The sequence below is a fragment of the Bidens hawaiensis genome, unplaced genomic scaffold (genome assembly GCF_021521415.1).
Source record: "Bidens hawaiensis isolate Kalapana, Puna unplaced genomic scaffold, B.hawaiensis_p1.1 tig00013876_1, whole genome shotgun sequence".
NCBI classification, from domain to species: domain Eukaryota; kingdom Viridiplantae; phylum Streptophyta; class Magnoliopsida; order Asterales; family Asteraceae; genus Bidens; species Bidens hawaiensis.
The window spans coordinates 434,401-453,575 of NW_027492189.1; the positions used below are offsets into that span (position 1 = coordinate 434,401).

At 34.7% G+C, this 19,175-nt stretch overlaps 3 protein-coding genes across 3 annotated transcripts; 1 reads left to right on the forward strand and 2 right to left on the reverse strand.

The window, feature by feature from the left end:
* Window positions 1-567: 567 nt before the first annotated feature.
* LOC143545255 (tRNA-specific adenosine deaminase TAD1-like) lies at window positions 568-4,705 on the forward strand. The gene is made up of 11 exons (XM_077037172.1): window positions 568-754; window positions 1,880-2,000; window positions 2,916-3,037; window positions 3,105-3,239; window positions 3,303-3,416; window positions 3,487-3,653; window positions 3,759-3,835; window positions 3,930-4,049; window positions 4,136-4,220; window positions 4,326-4,454; window positions 4,571-4,705. The coding sequence occupies exons 1-10, from the start codon at window positions 613-615 to the stop codon at window positions 4,437-4,439; spliced, it is 1,197 nt and encodes a 398-aa protein (XP_076893287.1). The 5' UTR covers window positions 568-612; the 3' UTR covers window positions 4,440-4,454; window positions 4,571-4,705.
* A 2,051-nt stretch (window positions 4,706-6,756) lies between these two features.
* LOC143545256 (bifunctional protein FolD 4, chloroplastic-like) lies at window positions 6,757-10,033 on the reverse strand. Its single transcript, XM_077037173.1, has 5 exons — window positions 9,792-10,033; window positions 8,221-8,549; window positions 7,890-8,126; window positions 7,643-7,810; window positions 6,757-7,016 (listed from the first exon to the last, which is right to left on the reverse strand). Exons 1-5 carry the CDS (start codon window positions 10,000-10,002, stop codon window positions 6,846-6,848), a joined length of 1,116 nt encoding a protein of 371 aa, XP_076893288.1. The 5' UTR covers window positions 10,003-10,033; the 3' UTR covers window positions 6,757-6,845.
* A 1,171-nt stretch (window positions 10,034-11,204) lies between these two features.
* Window positions 11,205-19,041, reverse strand: LOC143545287 (K(+) efflux antiporter 2, chloroplastic-like). Its single transcript, XM_077037207.1, has 21 exons — window positions 18,951-19,041; window positions 15,613-17,176; window positions 15,333-15,501; window positions 15,149-15,239; window positions 14,946-15,082; window positions 14,788-14,847; window positions 14,585-14,704; window positions 14,430-14,498; window positions 14,247-14,312; window positions 14,047-14,136; window positions 13,648-13,752; window positions 13,440-13,568; window positions 13,157-13,366; window positions 12,892-13,041; window positions 12,744-12,797; window positions 12,573-12,631; window positions 12,415-12,481; window positions 12,150-12,326; window positions 11,982-12,038; window positions 11,735-11,809; window positions 11,205-11,439 (listed from the first exon to the last, which is right to left on the reverse strand). The coding sequence occupies exons 2-21, from the start codon at window positions 17,097-17,099 to the stop codon at window positions 11,317-11,319; spliced, it is 3,495 nt and encodes a 1,164-aa protein (XP_076893322.1). The 5' UTR covers window positions 17,100-17,176; window positions 18,951-19,041; the 3' UTR covers window positions 11,205-11,316.
* Window positions 19,042-19,175: the final 134 nt, after the last annotated feature.

A 19,175-nucleotide genomic window follows, 5' to 3' on the forward strand; every position in this document is an offset into this window, starting at 1 on the left:
CCTAAACACGTACCCGACCCTACCGTTAAGGTACATATAGAGTATGCGTTTTAGTACCAAAACCTGTACCCGAACTGGACCCTAATTGTACGTGGTAATACCCGAAAACAAAAACCGGTTCCATACCAAGAACCGGGTTTTTCCAATACCCGAAAAACACCTGAAATGTACTCGAAAACTACACATAAAAAGTGAAATCCCTTAAAAAAATCAAATCTATACATGAAAAAAACTTGAAAAAACCCAAAAAATAGGGTTTTTTCAATACCCGGTTTAGAATACCAACCTTAACCCGATACATAGAGTATGGTTTTTAGAGAGAATACTTGGACGCGAACCCAACCCGAGTATTGCCAATACTTGATTTTTCAATACCTGGTCATACCCATATCCGAAACTAGGTATTTGATCTGCACACCTTACGGCTAAATGTATTAATAAATCATAACCGAACGCATTTGTTTATGAAATAAGAATAGTAGAACTAGAGGTGCTACTTGTGAAAATTACTATGACATATAAATAGTCAACTCACACTATCTATCAATATTATTATCCACTTTATCATCACCCTTCATTTCCCTCCATCACCATCCAATCCAATCCAATCCAATGGAGAAGAAGAAGAAAGAATGGGGAGAGAAGGTTTCGCAGACGGTGTTTACGGCGTATAACCGCCTCCCGAAGAAAGGAAAGCCTCAAGGCCGTGAAGTCACCGTCCTTGCAGCTTTCCTTACTTCTTCTCCCACTCAAGGTATACTCAATTACCTCCAAAACCTATAATTTTAATTTTAATTTCAATTTGTTATTAATTACATTGTTGTTTTATTGAATTGTCTAATTTAGGGAGAATTGAACTTTATTTGATGTTAGTGTTGTACAACTAGCTCCGGTGGTGGGGTACTGACTAACGATTAATCGGATTGGGATTGGGATTTTATATGTACTTTGTCAAACTTTTGTGTGCAAATTTTTTCAAAATGCTATATATAATTTTGAAAATTTGTTAATAGGATTGGGATTTTGTATGTAATTTTTCAACCTTATGTATATACTATATTTGTGCTATATATATAATACTATATTTGTGCCCTGCTTGCGGTGCGCGCATATAATGTATATATGTGTGAACCCTCGGGTGGGCAAAAGTAAAATTGCACTAATTTTGACGTTATTTTACTAATTTTGTGAAAATAACGTTAAAAGTGATGGAAGGTTAATCAGGCATCATGTAAGGGTACATGCACCAATCAGCCGGCGTCCCGATGATTGAGTGCTATGTGCCTTATGTAATATGTCCAAGGCTTGATGCAAAACTACTATCGAGCCGGGGGTCTCACCGGAAGCAGCCTCTCTATCCCCATGGGGTAGAGGTAAGGCTGTCTACATCTTACCCTCCTCAGACCCTACCATAGCTTTGCTATTGGTGGGATATACTGAGTACGATGATGATGATGATGATATATACAAAAAAATTTCAAAATTTTGTATATGATTTTTTAAAACTTATGTACAAAAATTTTATGTATAATTTTTTACTCAAACTGTAACATTATATGTAATTTTCGAACTTATGCATATATATATATACACAAAATTTTTTAAAAAATTATATATAATTTTTAAAAATTTTAATCGGATTGGAATTTTATATCTAATTTTCCAAAATTATGTATATATGTACACAAAAAATTTGATATTTTTTGTGTATAATTTTTTCTGAAATCTAAAATTAATATAATATTAATTCTATTCAACATTTGATTTTCAGTTTGTTATCGGTTATAGTGTAGTGTGATTGAATTCACTTGAGGATTTGCTTTAATTGTGATAAACTGGGGGAATTGAGGTTGAGCTGACGTGTGTTGTGAATTTGCAGAGTTGAAAGTGGTTGCACTGGGGACAGGAACAAAATGTATTGGGCGTTCGCGTCTTAGTGTTCGTGGTGATGTGCTGAATGATTCTCATGCTGAGATTGTAGCTAGAAGAGCTTTGTTAAGGTGTGTAAATTCTGTTTATTGGTTTTGTGACTGACTCTGTTTTTGGCTTTCATCATCATTAAAACTGTAAATATAGCACTTTCATCTAGGGGTGTAAACGAGCCAAGCCAAGCCCAGGCAGATTAATTTAATATTTATTTAACTATATCTATATATATTTTGAGAAAGCCTTAATGAGCCAAGCTCATGTGTGGTACCTTAAACGAGCCAAAGCTCAGATCGAGCTCGGCTATGCAGTGTGAAACTAATTCATAAAAGTTTAAAAGAGTTAAAATTTACAAATATACTTGGCTTGTTTAGGCTTGACGAGCCTAAACGATCTTCCCATATAAGGCTCGAGCTCGGCATCGATAACTAAACAAACTTTGTTTGAGGCTTGGGCTCGATAAGGATCAGCTCGTTTTAAGCTTTTTATCGATCTGATCTCGAGTTGCTCGGCTAGTTTGCACCCCTACTTTCATCCGATATCTTGGTTAATGCATTCTCACACTCTAAATTAGATATATGATTACTGATTTTATAAAAAAGGACAAACAATTGTAAATTCTGACTGCTTTTTTTTTTTGGATTTCATAGTCAGACAGATAAATATTGACTTCTAATTTATTTAACTGTTGAAAAATAGAAAGTTTGCAAAAGCTTAATTTATAAGTTCTCGGTAATTATTAGGCTATTAGTATTGACCAAAAAAGTCAAAACACTTACCTTTTATGTGAGTTTGTGTAATGATTTTGAGTACTTGACTGATTTAGCAATAACTGTCACAGCGTTATAGTTGGGAATACCGACTTTGTTTTTTCAAGTAGAAGATACTTGATAAATGATAAATTATAATAATAATATCTTATGTAACTTCATATATCGTTACTACTTCGATATTATCTTCACAAAACTGAAAAATCAATCTTTTGTCAGATACTTCTATACAGAGATTCAAGGTGCGGCTTCCACAGACTCCCTTTTCCATCAAGAAGCTGGTGGCAAATACAAAATGAGACCGGGCTGGCAGTTGCACTTATACATATCACAGTTGCCTTGTAAGTCATTTCATTTTTATTCTTTATTTTATTCAAACGTTTTATATATATATTTAACTTGTTGTAGGTGGAGACGCGTCCCTGAATTCACAGCTTTTCCCGTGCTTGAATAGTTCTGTAAAAGAAGGTTATGCAATATCCTCAACTAGCAAACTCAATGATCTTATGGAAGAATTCTTGGAGTCATCAATGAAGAACAATGGTATTTTTATATTTAAATATTTAAAAAATCAAGATTTTATTGCTTAACTATTTGAATTTTTAGGTGATTGTTCACATGCCATTGGCACTGTGCAAAGGAAACCAGGCCGAGGTGATGCAACTTTGTCAGTTAGCTGTTCTGATAAAATTTCTCGTTGGAACGTTGTTGGCGTCCAAGGTTCGTTATTTAAAATAATATTTTAGATAAAAAAGTATAATCTTAATAAAACCCTGTTTATGTGTTTTAGGGGCGTTACTGTCTCACTTTCTACAACCGGTTTACATTTCTTCAATAACCGTGGGACAGTCTCGTAATTATTCTGATACGGAAGTTGAAGAGCAGTTGACCAGGGCTTTGACTGACAGAGTGCTACCGTTATCAAAGAAACTAACAAGTCCTTTTAAAGTTAATAAGGTTGTAAGGTGCTTATTAGATAATCCTTTTAATTAATTTCTTCATTAATTAATCATTTAAAAATTATATCCCACTAAATATGGATTATGTTTATGCTTTTCGCAGCCATTATTTGCTGTAGCTTCAATACCTCTTGAGGTGTTTCGCCATGCTGAAACTGCTGCATCCACTTTAACTTGCGGGTACGGTTCGTCTAATTAGAGTTTAATTGTGAATAAGCTAAAACTTAAAACCTTTCTGTTATTCCTATTCTTAAAAGTGAATCACTGAATTCAGATATTCAATAAGCTGGAATAAATCTGGTCTGCATGAAGTTATTCTCGGAACCACTGGTCGAAAACAGGGGACCTCTGCAAAAGGCGCAATGCATGCTTCTTCAGAGTCAACTTTATGCAAGTAAGCTAACAACTTTGTTACTAGTATTTATGTATTTATGCTTTTGTAATTTTTTGTTTAACTTTAATTTTTGTTTTGTAAACCAGGAAGAGGATGTTGGATTCGTTCGTGTCACTGAGTCGATCGTTACACAATTTTCCGTCATATGACACGTCATACCAGAGGTTAAAAGTAAGAGTTTTAATGGCTCGGTTTACTATATGTAAAAATGTAAAAGTTCACTAGTTGAATTTTTTAGTTTATTATGTTTGTTTGATGGATTCAATCGTTTTACAGGAGAAGGCGGAAGAGTATAATTCAGCCTTGAAAGCATTTAAAGAAAGCCCACAGTTTAGCAATTGGCTTGTGAAGCCGTTACAGTTTGAGCCTCAAGCAGCTCTTATCGGATAGTGAGTTGAACTTCAGGTATTTCATTTTCTTCCAAAAAATCTAGCTAAAAGGGAACGTGTTAAATGGGTCAAACGGGTTATTAGAAATTATAAGCGAGTTTAACTTTGACAGTGAAATTTCACATTTTGTAGATGGGTGTTGGGATGACTTGTTTTCCAGGCCTCAAGTCTTTGCATCTTCTTTGCCATTTTCATTGTTATGTCATTCTTTTGGAGATCTTATGTTTTTATGTAATTTAAAGTTATTGTAATATCTACTTTGTCAAAAGAATACCTTTTGCAATTTAATTTAAATTAGTTTTTGTTTCCGGCCTTACATTGTTCAAAATTAGGTAGCGCTAGATATTGGTCGGTTTTTGGAAGACAAACGACCAGGTGGATGCTTGCCATGAATGTTACATTACACGGTTCCATTATAGTTGCTTTCTAATGTTGTGTTTGCCACGGATGCTACATTACACATCCGTTTTGGCTCGGTTTCTAAGGTTGTGTTTGTTTAGACGGTTGCCCATGGATATGAAAATGCGTGGGTTACTTCAAGTTATAAACTTTTTTCACCGCTTTCTAATTTGTAAGCTTTTTAAAAAAATAGAGAAAAACTTGAAAGAAGCTACCATAGGTAGTGCAACAAAATCCTCTTAGACGTGCACAAATCGGGTTCACCTTGAAAACCCGAACCGGTTCGGAACCGGTTTTTTTCAAACCGGGTAGAAAATGACACCGGTTCCAGTCAGGAACCGGTTCGGTTCCCGACCCGAACCGATGCCCAGAAATGCAAACTTTTAGGAACCGGGTAGGGTTGGAACCGGAACCGGTTTTTACGTAAAAACCGGTTCCACCGGTTTTTTTTGAAATTTAAATATTATAGCCGTTAGGAACCGGTTCCAACGGCTATATAGCCGTTTTTGACCGTTGGAACCGGTTTTTTAACTACAAATAGGTTATTTTCTTACTATAAATAGCAAGGTTTGTTTGTGTACTTGTTAAACCACTTTCAAAACTATAAAACACACTCCAAACCACAATTAACCTTAAATCGACAACAAATGGCAACTAATGATGACGTTATGGTGATCGAAACAACAAGATGCCCCGATGTTTGGGTTCATTACGATTTGTGTCTCATGACCGACTCACATGAGTTGGCACGTTGCAAATATTGCTCGAAGTTTCTTAAAGCAGAGTCCAACTCGACATTACGAAAACATACGAATAAGTATTGTCGAGAGAAAAGAAGTTTGGAAGCTAAAAAAACGGAAGTGGGAGAGTCGTCCGGCTCTACAACCCAAAAATAAGTATTCCCGGATTAAAACGACGGACTTTGTTTTTTATGTTTTAGTTGTTATGTTTAGTATCGTTTAGGTTTTAATAATGTTTGTAACAGTTATTTTTTAAATAAATAAAATGTTCGTCATTAAAAAAGTAACAAAAATTAATCATGAGTAACAAAAGTAATTATAATAAAACAAATCAAAACTAAATATTAGTTGAACAAGTTACAAATAATTTTACCAAAACAAATAATTACAACTCTTCTTCGTCTTCATTCTCGTCTTCACCCTCGTCTTCGTTATCGGAAGAAAACCCGTCCTCCGCCTCCTCATCATGAATATTACCGTTAGAACCGGTTCCAACGGATCTATTGTCTCAAAAACCGGTTCCAACGGCTATATTACCGTTGGAACCGGTTCCAACGGCTATATTACCGTTGGAACCGGTTCCAACGGCTAGTTTGACTTTTGTTTGACCCTTCAAAAAAAACCCGTCGGAACCGGTTTTTCCAGGTACGAACCGAACCGGTTCCAATTAAGAACCGGGTAGGAACCGGGTTGGAACTGATACTGACATACAAATAGGAGAACCGGGTACGATTTTCGGATACAAAAATACCCAAACCGGGTATTGTACCAACCGGGTTGGAACTGGAACCGGTTCCGGTTCGGTTCCACCAGTTAGGTTCCGGAACCGGTTTTTTTGTGCACGTCTAGGTGTGTATATACAATACATTCATCATCAATCCATTATTTTACGGGTACAATAAAACATTCACATTAACTAAAAAGCAATTACAAATACACGATAAACTTGATACGGGTAACTAGTAAATTTAACTTTGATGAAAACACGATCGAAAAAAAATAAGAATATACATTTTAAACATACTGCAAAGTTAAAACTCACATCTTTGGATCTTAATTTGAGAAGCAGATAACTTACCACAAAAAATACAAATACAAAATTTTGTAACATTTATTGCCACATTGTGCATTTTGCAAAAAAGCAAACACTACATTCAAACAACTAACAAATCTTTTAAGTTAAACAAAACAAGATTACATCTCTCTCGTTGTCGACTAGAAGGGGCAAGCTGACACGAGTACATTAATGTCATAGTTCAAAAAAGAGATCACCTCAAGTTATGGATTCTTTTGGCCGACAAAAGAGTGTTGGATAAAAGCATTGCTATCGTCATCGGCCCAACTCCACCAGGAACCGGGGTGATTGCTGAAGCCACCTTACTCGCCTCCTCATAACATATATCCCCCACCAACCGATATCCTCTCGCACATTCTGCATCCTGTAAACACAATAATAAACAAACTCGTGACTGTCATCTCATAACTCAAATAATTTCATAGCTTTAGTGCTTTACACTTTTTAATAAAAGTTAATCGGATACATGAACAAAAGAAATAAAAGAGTTAATTAAACAAATTGTCCATTCGGTTTGGGTACTAACTTCGAAAAGTTGCATGTTTGGGGTTCGGGGTTTTAATTTGGTCATGAGTTTGGGTATTAACACTAGCTTCTGTTAAGTCTATGACCAAAACACCCTTACTAACAAAAAAAACAAAAAATTAAAAAAGATTAAGAAAAACCCACTTTTCTGTTAACTTTTTTAAATTTTAGGGTTTTTTTTTTCTATTTTCTTTAAATCTTTTCATTTTTATTAGTAAGGGTGTTTGTTCATTTTATTTAAGACTTAACAGAAAAGTTAACATAAGTTAGTGGTAATATGTAAGACTTTAACAGAATAGCTAACATAAGTTAGTGTAATACTCAAAATCGTGACAAAACTAAAACCACGCAACTCAAAACATGCAGCTTTCAAAGTTAGTGCCTAAACCTGTTACTTTGCTCAAACCACAAATACCATCTATGTAATTAACTTGAAATGAAAAAACACTATTCGTTAATACTAACCTCAACAGGATTGATACCAACATCAATTAAAACCGCACCAGGTTTCACCCAACTACCCCTGACCATGTTCGGTTGCCCCACCGCTGATATAATAATATCAGCCTGTCTAGTGATCTCCTCTGGATTCTTCGTTCTTGAGTGAACAATACTCACAGTAGCATCTTCTCTCTACAACAATAAAAACAATATAAAATACGTTTAAGCATAACTTCAAACTGTTAACTTATTATTGACGCGTATGACTTACTTGAAGTAACAATGCAGCAGGCATTCCAACAATGTTGCTTCTTCCAATCACAACCGCTCGTTTCCCTTTAATAGGGATGTCATATCTATGCAACAACTCAATGCATCCTTTCGGTGTGCACGGGACAAACAATGGGTCTCTTCCTCGCATAGCTAAACGACCAATATTCAGAGGGTGGAATCCATCAACGTCTTTCTCTATGCAAACAGCATTTAAAACATTCTGCTCGTTCATATGCTGGTCCAGAAAACGCATTATATCTTATCAGAACAACGCAAATCAACAAAGAATGAAAGAAACAAACAATAAGAACATGAATTTAGAAGCTTACAGAAGGTAAAGGTAGTTGAACAAGTATTCCATGAACAGACGGGTCATCATTGAACTTCGAGATGTGGTTGAGGACTTCTTCTTCAGTGCAATCCTCAGGTAACCGTGCTTCATACGAGTTAATACCCACAGAGTCACATGCTTTCTTTTTGTTACGTACGTAAGTAGCAGAATCTTTTCTGTCTCCAACAAGAATAACTGCTAAACCAGGAACAATCCCGATCTCTTCCTTCATTTTGGATATTTCAACAGTAATCTCATCCCTTATGTCTTTTGCAACACGCTTTCCATCAATAACCTTTGCAGAGGTCTCGTTGTCTACCTGTATAGCTGCAAGATGAATAACTAGTGTCAAGTGAAGAGACACTTTTAAAAATCTATAACTCAAAAGGTATCTCAATGTTTATCTTGTAGGTATTTCGTTCTTAGCTCTAAGTCAAATGCATCTTGGTGAACATTTAGGCATATTCTAACTATTATGTCTTATTTCAGCCATCTGAGAGTATAAGCTTGCATCTTACTACAATTTTTGAGTCAGCGTTCATTTAGCCTGTTTTGATCTTGTTTCCTTCCGTTACTAGACCCAAAATCCATGGAAAAGTACCCAAATTGGTAGGAGGCACCCATAGAGAAGTGCCCAAATTCTTTTATTTTTCATATTTTAAATTTAAACTAAATTATTTATCTAAAAACACAAATATAAACAATTTTATTAAGTCAAAATAATTTAAAAAATTACAATAAAATAAATAAAAAATCATCTAAAATTTAAAATTAATATATATACCCAAAGTATCCAAATTCTATTTTTAAAATATTAAAATTAAGTTATATATTTAAAAAACCAAAAAAATAAATAAATAAATAAAGAGGATCCAAATTCTGTTTTATATCCTGTAATGATTTCCATCACTGACTGTTGAGCAGTTAGTAGGGCTGCAAACAAACCAAACATCCAGTGAACTGTTTGGCAGGAAGTTCATTTGTTTAATAAAAGAACGAACATGAAAAACAAATATCGTTCAATTAACTATATGAACGAACACGAACAGAGGCCATGTTCGTTCAATTGGGTTCGTAAACGTTCGATAATGTGCTCATTTACGCCTGTTTATGTTCGCTAATGTTTGTTCATTAAATATAATACTATTTAATGACTTTTCTAATCTTCTCATATAGATTTAAGCAAAAATATTAACTACAAAACAAAATTATATACATATAGTACGTGATAAATTTATATGTAAATTAATATATGTACCTGACTTAGTAGTCAGACCTAATTGTTGACACCGAACCATTTTTGGTTAGCAAAATCAAATATAACGTTGTATGTGTTCATTTCTGTCTGTAAACCGTTCACGAACAAGTTCATTTTCTTAACGAACGAAAACGAACAAAGCGTTGTTCGGTTCGTTTACAAATTACAACCCTAGCGATTAAAAGTAACAAACTCAATCAAATTGAGCTATGTTAACCGTACACAAGTACATGCAGGTTGAATTAAAACCAAAAATTAACTCCAAATTATTATTATTATTATTATTATCATAAAAGTAATTAAAAAGTTACCGCTTGCAGATGACGATGAACAGTGAGTGATGATGCTTCTGGAAGACGTACGGCTTGAGACACCAAACTGAACGGAATTAGAACTGCCAAAATATGAAATATTATTATTTGAAAGCTTCTTCTGATGTTTGGTGTGATTGAAAAGAAGAAGCCGTGCAGTTGAAGATGATGATGAACAGTCGGTGAAGATGGTAGTATTGATTAATGCCATTTTATTATTATGTAATAATTTACAGACTGATTGTAGCAGCCTCACACCTATAATTGCTCTGGAATTTAAGCTATTAGGGTTTAAGCTAGTTGAGTGAAGGTTAGGGTTTTGGAAAGTGGCGTAGAATCTTAACCATGGAAAAGATGTTATGTTATGCTCACAAATGTTGCAAATGCATTGGACTACTTGTACGGTACCGATATGTTTTTCTTTGTTTTGTTATTTGTATATTTCTCATATATTATTCCCTAATAATAATAATAATATTTCTCTAGCAAACTTGGTAAATTACTTAAATCGAAATAATGTTAGGGTACTAGGGGCATCCTTCGGGGTTTCCATCGGTTTATGATTGCCCCTCAAGCAAAGTCAGTTAAACCCGAATCTTTAAAAGTAAATGAATGATTATATGTATGATTGGTTGGAACACATTCGGGTAGTTTGGTATAGATGGAACTCCAGCCCATTAAATAATTATTGTTTTACTTTGGTAAATAGTGAGATGTCATAATTTGATTGGATGATGTTTATAGGGTAATTTGGGTAGTTCTCCATTGATCAGCTTATCGTTAGTTTCATTTTTAGGTTCCAAATTTTATATGAAGAGAAAAAAAAAAATCATATATGATGCTTTGTATTTAAATTCAATTCTCACGTAACAATTTTGTTATATGATATAATTATTGACAACTAAAATATAGTTTTCTAACATGAGGATCACTTCATTAAATTCACTAATACCAACCATTCTACCGGAGAGGTAGCCTTCACAAATAAGGAGTGTTAATATTCGCTTTATTTCTAGTTTTACCTTCTATTATATTATCATAAATAAATGTTGCTCGTCATTATAGAGTAAAAATAACGTACCACTTAAAGGAAACTCCGTTAAATACAAATATCTTATATTATGTTTTTTTTTGTAAACAATAAATTAGATGAATTGGTTTATAGTAGTAGTAATGTAGTATGTTGAAAGCAAAGATATATTAGTTTGTAGTTCTCAAAATATATGAACCTATATTATTCTCAAATTCCAATATGATATTTCTACTATTTGTTAGAAGATAGTATATATTTTTATAACTTATTCAGACTAAAACCTGGACTGTGAAGTTTATACTTTATATTTAAGTTCAAATTTTAACGATTAACAAAAGGTTTATTGTACAAAATGGTGTTGTTTCATGAAGCAATAAAGAATAAATTCAGCTGTATGCTTCTGTACAATCTGTACCGGAGGGGCAATGGATTGTTATCCACTGCATGAAAAATTCCGTTTCATTTCTCATTTTCTCTGTTCGGGTTTTTAGTTCATGCTGCTAGTGTTCCTTCACTGATCTGGTTATCATCAGACGAAGAATCTGACTGAGGTTTAGGTTTTGACATGATCCGTGAGAAACCGTAACCAAGAGAACTTCCGCTTGTTTCCGACAGCTGCATAATCATCACCAAACCAATATGGTCAACTTTTTTTCAAATTAATAATCATTTGTTGTAGACGTGACGACATCAACCCATTTAGTTACCTCTGATTTATGAATGAGTTGGTTCGAGTTATGTTATATCTCTAACCAGTAATATAGATCAAACGATTCAAAATGTATATTTAATGCATAAAACCTCCTAAAATTTTATATAAAAAAATAAAGTATCTAATGGACACTAATTATTTATAAAGAACTTGTTTTGACCCACCCGTTTTGAGATGCAACAGAGTAAGATTGGATACCTCGGTAAGCTCTGACAGGTGGCGGGATCTGAACTCATTGATAGCTGCTGCTATCTCTGACATTGGCAATTTAGCCTATAAAACAAAATGAGTTAAAAACATTCAAAAAGCAACCTTCAGAAACCAATAAAGATATTAATCATATTTTAAACAATAAACTACATGGCAAAAACCAAGATAAAAATATATAAAATCTAGATTTCCTATTTTGTTTGATCATATTTAGGCAAACCAACTAATTACTTACTTCTGCAAGAACAGCAGATGCTAACTGTAAGCTTGGTTCTAAGGTCTCGGGCACAACCTGCAACATTTTTTTAACTAAAAGTCAGCGGCATTACGTAACCTTGATCATGCTTTTCAACATTATTTTTTAATTTAAAAAAAAAAGGTAAGACGGTAACAGGAGAAATACCGCGGTAGCCCCAGCCTTTTCCAAATTAAGCCCATGATCGACATCATGAGCACGCACATATGTCTTGACATTTGGGAAATACTTGCTGAGAGCCCAAACGGTTCTGTAATTTGCACCAGGAGAATCTAAAGTTACCGCTGCAGCGCATGCTCTATGAGCACCAACTTTATGCAACACCTATATAGGTTCGGTGAACAGATAACCGGTTCAGAATTTGAGTTTTCAGATTGTGTTTTTTTTTACTTATAATTGCATATAGCTTCACCTCTCGACTACCAGCATCACCAAAATACACAGGTAGGTCAAGTGCACGTCCCACTGATACTCGATCACTTACCATTATAACAATATTTAGATGTTAGTATGCTTGCTATGTACTTAACTCGTGCTAATAAAATAAACAAATGACTTTATAGTTTAAACCTCTTCACATCAAGAGCAACGAATGGAATCAATCTTTCCGAAAGAAGCTGGGCAATGATCTGAAAGAACATTAAGTGGAAACATAAGTTATATAAAACATTAAATTCAAATACCAAAAAGTCGTGTTCGTGTTTGTTTTAATAATAAATGTAGCTGGCAATGGTGCTGCACCTGGCCAACACGACCGAACCCACATATAATGATATGATCTTGTAAATCATCTGTCTGAAAAAAGTGAAATAACAAAACCATATTAATACAATGAACCAGGAATAAATTACTGCACAAGTGAATAACAGCAGAAGTTACTCGATTTTACCTCACTCTCGTTAGGTAATAAACTACGGACATCATGCTGTTCAAAACGAGAGGCTATTAACTGGCCGCCAGCAGCTAACCATGGAGTAAGCGCCATTGAAATTCCGACCACAAGAAACAACAAAGAAGATAACTGAGGAGTCATTATACCCTGCAAAACGAAAGAATGGCAAATATTATTTTCAAATCTGAAAAAAGTAGTAGCATAAAAAATAAAATAAAAAAAACGTCTGCAACAGTGAGCAACTTAGACCGATGAGACTCACCTGATTCACAGCTTCACCAAAGGCAACAAATGCAAATTCTCCACCAGGTGCAAGTAAAAGACCAACTCTAATGGCGGATATTAATGAAACACCAAAAAGTCTACCAACTACAGCTACCAGTATGGTCTTCCCAGCAATTAGAACCCCTAATGACCCCATAATAACAGGAAAGTTTGAGACAAGAAGCTTTGGATCAATAGACATTCCAACCTGAGAAAAACAATGTGAGATTATTAGGAAAACAAAGAATACAAGTTTTTTTAACAAAGTATAAAAGAAATACCGTCATGAAGAAGAGGCCTAATAGAAGGCCACGATACGGAGCAATATCTGATTCGACTTGTAAAGAGAATTCAGTTTCTGCAAGTAGCAAACCAGCAAGAAAAGCTCCGAGTGCCATTGAAAGACCAGCCTGTACATTTGTTATGGAAAAAAAAGATATTAACATTGTGTCATTACATATGCAATGACCAATGATGTAATCTACTTACACGGGCAGTGAGTAGACTAGTACCCAGAATAACCAAAAGCGTATTTGCAGAAAATATTTCAGCATTTTGCATCTCTGCTATTTGCTTGTAAATTGGGCGAAGCAGCTGCAAACAGCACCAGAGAGAAACTTATTTACTTTATTAAGCTGTTTAACTGTAGCAACCCAGTGAGTTAAGTATATATATCAATCAATCAATCATACCCAGTAAAGTCCCACCAATAGCATAGCTATAAGTAGGGTCTGGGGAGGGTGGGATGTAGGCACACCGTACCTCTATCCACATGGATAAAGAGGTGGCTTCTAGAGAGACCCTCAGCTCTAAAGTACATAAGTATGGATCAATACTTATGTTGGTGCTTCAAATAGAATTCAGTTGGTCAGTACTTTCAGAACTTACCAATCGTCCTCCAGCAATAATGGCACTGATAGCAACAAGTGCCTTTACAGCAGCCAATCCAAGAGCTTCGGCAATCGCAAAGAAGCCAATCTATAAAATCAAAAACATGAATAATGTCAAAGAATAAAACAACATAGGAACCAAAATGAAGTGTGTAGATCTTTCATTTGCAGATGGCGTGTATTAAAGTACATATTTACCCCTCCTTTAGATGAATTTGGTGAAATGAGAGGTATGAGAATCAGCAGGACAACAACGGCTAAATCCTGGCAGAAAAAGACCATTTTAGATGCGATGTTTTTCAAAAATGTTATAAAACTTATAAAAAATTTACTCTCACACAAATAAACATAAGTTCAGATGATCTGATTGGATGCGTATACCTGGAAAAGTAAAACAGAAAATGTGGCTCGTCCATGACGTGATGTGCTTTCCCCTCGCTCCTGCAATACCTGTAATACAATTTCATCTTGTAAAACTATATGATAAGGAAAAACTATAAACGCATAATTGCAGTACTATATTTTCCTTTGCTTACCTGAAGGACAACTGCTGTAGAAGATAATGCCAAACCATTACCAATGACAATTGCAGCAGGTCCTAGCTGTCCAAATCCAAAATGAGCAACTAATCCTAACACAACAGCTGTCACCAACACCTGTGTCACCAACAAAGGTTTAAATGTCTGGCAATACAACAGCAAATTAATAAATTATAATGCAGAATATATATTGCAATTACCTGAGCAGAACCCAATCCAAAAACATATTTCTTCATGGAACTCAGCCTTTCAACAGAAAGCTGTAAACAATATATAGTTTCAATTTTCAGCTCTCTGATTATGTGAATGTAACTATGTAATATACAATTAAAATCTCAAAATAGACTTTTATTTAAACCTCAAGGCCGATGTTAAAAAGAAGAAAAACTACTCCAAACTCGGCTATTGCTTTTGTCGCATGAACATTACGTATAATTGAAAGACCGTAAGGTCCAATCAGGATGCCAGCTGTTAAATACCCAAGAACAGGACTTCCTGAAAAGGATGGGCCCCGTTAGTGATCAGACGAAATATTTTAATATTAAATTAATATTGAAGTACCTCCAGGAAGTTTCTGAAATATGGGCACGAATATTACACTGCCCAACAATAACCACAACATATCAAAAAGAGAAGCTTCTTCCTCATTAACCTGCAGATATTAAACACAAAATAAAACAGAAGATAAATATTACATTAGAGATCATTAAAGACAAATGTGCTTGTTAAGCAAGGAGCATCAAACCTCTTGGTGTGGAAGCATTTCAATTAGTTTTTTAGCTTTTTCAGGTAACTTCATAATCCGTCTAACCAATGGCTGAGCATTTGATGAAACTTCATCCAGATTGGTAGTTATAATGTTTGGCTGCTGAAATATTTTACCAATCCGTTCTCGTTTAGCGTAGAAAGTAAAACTGTCAATATACCATAAATATTCTACAAATTAGTAGCCAATAATGTTTAACAGGCATTCTCCTAATTTCATTTAATTCTTCATACATGTTAGTCAGAAAATTTAATTATACCTTGCACCAACAAGCAAAGACCAAACTAACAGTTTAGGCAAATTCTTTCTTGCAGATTCACCAAGCTCCTGAAATACTTGAGCTGGTGTAAACTCAATACCATCTCCTTCCAATGAGAAAAAGGATGCTTGAAAGAAACGAGAGGATTTCATCAGTAACGCTTTTGGTGAATCTGATTGAGAGCTGTCCTTTGTGAAATCTTTTTGTGTTTCTTGTTTTTTTGTTTGAGCCACACTTTTCTTCTTTTCTATATCACTTTCATTGTCTTTAGATGTTTGTTCACTCCCTTTGTCATTAACATCAGAAAGTCTAGAATCTTCTGACATCTGACCAAGAAAACCTAGCCCGTTATCTTGTATGGGCCCACTCAAAGGATCTTCAATTGTTCCATCACTGTCTTTGTCAGCTATGATTTCAACTGAAGTCCCTTCAAGGGCATTTTCGTCACCGAGTGTTTCCCCATCTGAAACTATACTCTCAGAAGTATCTACAAGGGACTTGGCAAGAACTTTTTCAGCTTTTTGTAATGCGATTTCAGCATCACTAACACGTTTCAAAGCCTCGAGTTCAAAAGCAACAGCTTCTTCTGCTAGAAGCATTATGTTAGCCACATCTTCTTCGGCTTTTAACGCATCCGCTTGTGCTTTCTCTGCAAGATCATTCAGTATCACAACTTCTTTTTGCAACTCATCTTTTCTATTTTGCAACCGAATCAATACTGTCTCACAATTTTCCAAATTCGCCCTACACTCCTTCATATCCTTCTGAGCAGATCTTAGAGTTTCTTCTTCTTTATATAAATTTTCATATTCATTTTCATTTTTCTCTTTTGCAACTATCAATGATTCAAGGGCCACTTGATGCCTAGCTTCAGCTAAAGAAAGGGCCATTTTGGCTCTCTTAATGGATTCTTTAACGGGATCCTCTTCTTTAATGACCTCTTCAATAGCAATTAAAGCTGAATTGACATCATCCCATGCAGTTAAAGCTTTGTCTTTTAGTGCTATTGCTGCTTCTGATATCCTTTGAGCTTTATCCTCAAACATGATACTATTAAGTTGTGCTATCTCCAATTCTTTACGTGCCTTTTGTAACAACTCCTTTAACTCATCTAAAGTGGGTCCCACCACTTCTGCTTCCTCTCCCTTGTCTCTTGAATCATTTTTAGCTGCTTCTTTTGAATTCTCTACATTTTTAATCTCGGTAGATTCTAGATCCCTTCCATTCCCATTCATAAAGGTGAGTGAATCATTTCCCTGACAAGCTGTTTTTAGATTCCTCCTTGAACTGAAACCTTCATGAATTTTAATTGAACTGAAACCATATTTACTAGAAGTAATAAGTTTCTTTCGAGAGCAAACTTTTGACACAGGTCGTGGATTTCTTAAAAAACTATAGCCAAAACTTGACTGCAAATTTAACTGCTCAAATGTTCCATGACTAATACTTTGACAACCACCAATCTGGAAACTAGATGATACAGTCATATCTCGCCTTGTTTCCTCAGTTTTTAACTACTAACTGGTTGTAAAAGAATTACACATCAGGCTGTAAGATCAAACTCCTGCAATACAAGCACATAACATAACAAATCAGTTACCATTGTGACCTGTTACTTTCAGTCGACCACGACCCTTTAGTTTCATGTTTCTTCACCACACTTAACCACATTTATAGATGTCCTATTAACATACTTTCAGTCGACCAAAAGATAACACATAAAATTAACTAATCGTACCTTCACCCAATGTAAGTTCAATACAAGAAGACAATTCCTAGAATGTAAAAAGTATCCATCATGCATGATGCATGAGATGTCTGAAGATCAAAATCAAATTCCAGTTACCATAAATATTGTTCCTGGTCTGTTAACTCATCATATTTATATGCGACCTTATAAGAAAATTCAACAGTCTAAGGGTACTTCTCTCATTTAGACCTCATTATCTACTAAATGCAGACTCAATGTCAATTGAGTTTCCAATCTAAGACCGCTGTAAGCAGTTATCCTAGATTCTATTCCAAAAAGGCCTACACGCTGTCAAATTAAACTCCACTAATCTAAAATCCAGTTTCTAATGAGTCTACTTCAGTGTTAAGTCAAACTTTACCTAGATACATTAAAATAATCAATTGTTCAAGATCAACCATATCCATACATGTCCTAAGCATATAATTAATTTAAATCACCTGACTTCTAATTTCAGCATTATACTCAAATGTCTACTAAATGTGCACACTGTCTCAACTGATTTGACTGTAACAACTTAACTTACGAAACCTTAGCAAATATTTACAGTACACACTATACACTACTCCAAATTAGCCAAACGCAGTACGCACATACATCTGTGCTCATACAATGTGTGTCAGATTCTCAAATCAAGTTTTAATAACCTAAATTCTAATTCTAATTCTAATAAATCAACTCTCAACTATTTATCAAAAATGCACCTTAGAAACATTACGCCAACCAATTACTCAAACTGAATCACACATATATCGTATAAATACGAATACACACCAATACACACAAACAAACATATCTGTGCTCATTAGTCATTATCATTACACGCGTGCCAGATTCTCAAATCAAAGTTCAATAACCTAAATTCAAATTCTAATCAATCGACACTTAAATCTCAATTATTCCTCAAAATGTTCCCTAGAAACACTACAACAACTAATTACTCAAGCTAAATTACACACATCGTATAAGTACAAATATACACCTATACACACAAACAACACATACCTGTGCTCAATTTAAAATTCTAATCAATCGAGTTTCAATTATTCCTCAAAATGTGCCCTAGAAACATTACAACAACCAAATGACTCAAACGTAATTACACTAGTATCGTATAAGTACAATTACACACCTATACACACAAAATTGCACAACCGTGCGTGATACTACAGATGTACGAGTGTTTAAATGAAGTAATGAGGAGTTAACACTTACCTGATTGATCGCAACAGATACTAGTGAGCATAATATTGAGCTTGAAGCACAATCAATGGCGGATTATTACAGTAAGAGCCAGGTTAGATATGGAAAACAAATAACAGTCGATGCCGTAAGAGCGAGAGAGAGTATCAGATTCTCAAATCAAATTTCAATAACCTAATTTCAATTTCTAATGAATCTAATCCATCGAATTTCACTTATTCCTCAAAATGTAACCTAATAACATTACTCAAGCTAAATTACACATGTATCATTTGTTTAAGTACAATTACAGTACTGCACACCTATACACACAAAATAGCATAACCGTGCGTGATAAAACATATGTATGAGTGTTTAAATGAAGTAATGAGGAGTTAACACTTACCTGATTGATCGTAACAGATACTAGTGAGCATAACTTTGAGCTTGAAGCACAATCAATGGCGGAATATAGAGGAAAAAAAAACGGTTGATGAATGATGACGTAAGAGAGAGAGTTTCAGTTAGCAAGTGGTTTGTTAGTTGCCTGAAGCAACAAGCAATGAAGGATTAACCGTTTTCTAGTGTTCGCTGATATTTTGTTGATTGGGTTTGTATTGTGATGAAGAAA

Bases quoted from the DNA above. Each gene is read 5' to 3' on its own strand.
- LOC143545287 (XM_077037207.1), bottom strand. From the start codon at position 17,099: ATGACTGTATCATCTAGTTTCCAGATTGGTGGTTGTCAAAGTATTAGT. The intron at 14,137-14,246 runs GTAAATATGTAC...TTGATTTTATAG, and splicing joins CAAATTCATCTAAAGGAGGG to ATTGGCTTCTTTGCGATTGC. The intron at 13,753-14,046 runs GTAAGTTCTGAA...TGCTGTTTGCAG, and splicing joins TTATTGCTGGAGGACGATTG to CTGCTTCGCCCAATTTACAA.
- LOC143545256 (XM_077037173.1), bottom strand. From the start codon at position 10,002: ATGGCATTAATCAATACTACCATCTTCACCGACTGTTCATCATCATCT. The intron at 8,127-8,220 runs GTAAGCTTCTAA...TTTCTGGACCAG, and splicing joins TTCAACTACCTTTACCTTCT to CATATGAACGAGCAGAATGT. The intron at 7,017-7,642 runs GTTAGTATTAAC...TTGTGTTTACAG, and splicing joins TTGGTATCAATCCTGTTGAG to GATGCAGAATGTGCGAGAGG.
- LOC143545255 (XM_077037172.1), top strand. From the start codon at position 613: ATGGAGAAGAAGAAGAAAGAATGGGGAGAGAAGGTTTCGCAGACGGTG. The intron at 3,654-3,758 runs GTTGTAAGGTGC...TGCTTTTCGCAG, and splicing joins GTCCTTTTAAAGTTAATAAG to CCATTATTTGCTGTAGCTTC. The intron at 4,050-4,135 runs GTAAGCTAACAA...TTTGTAAACCAG, and splicing joins TCAGAGTCAACTTTATGCAA to GAAGAGGATGTTGGATTCGT.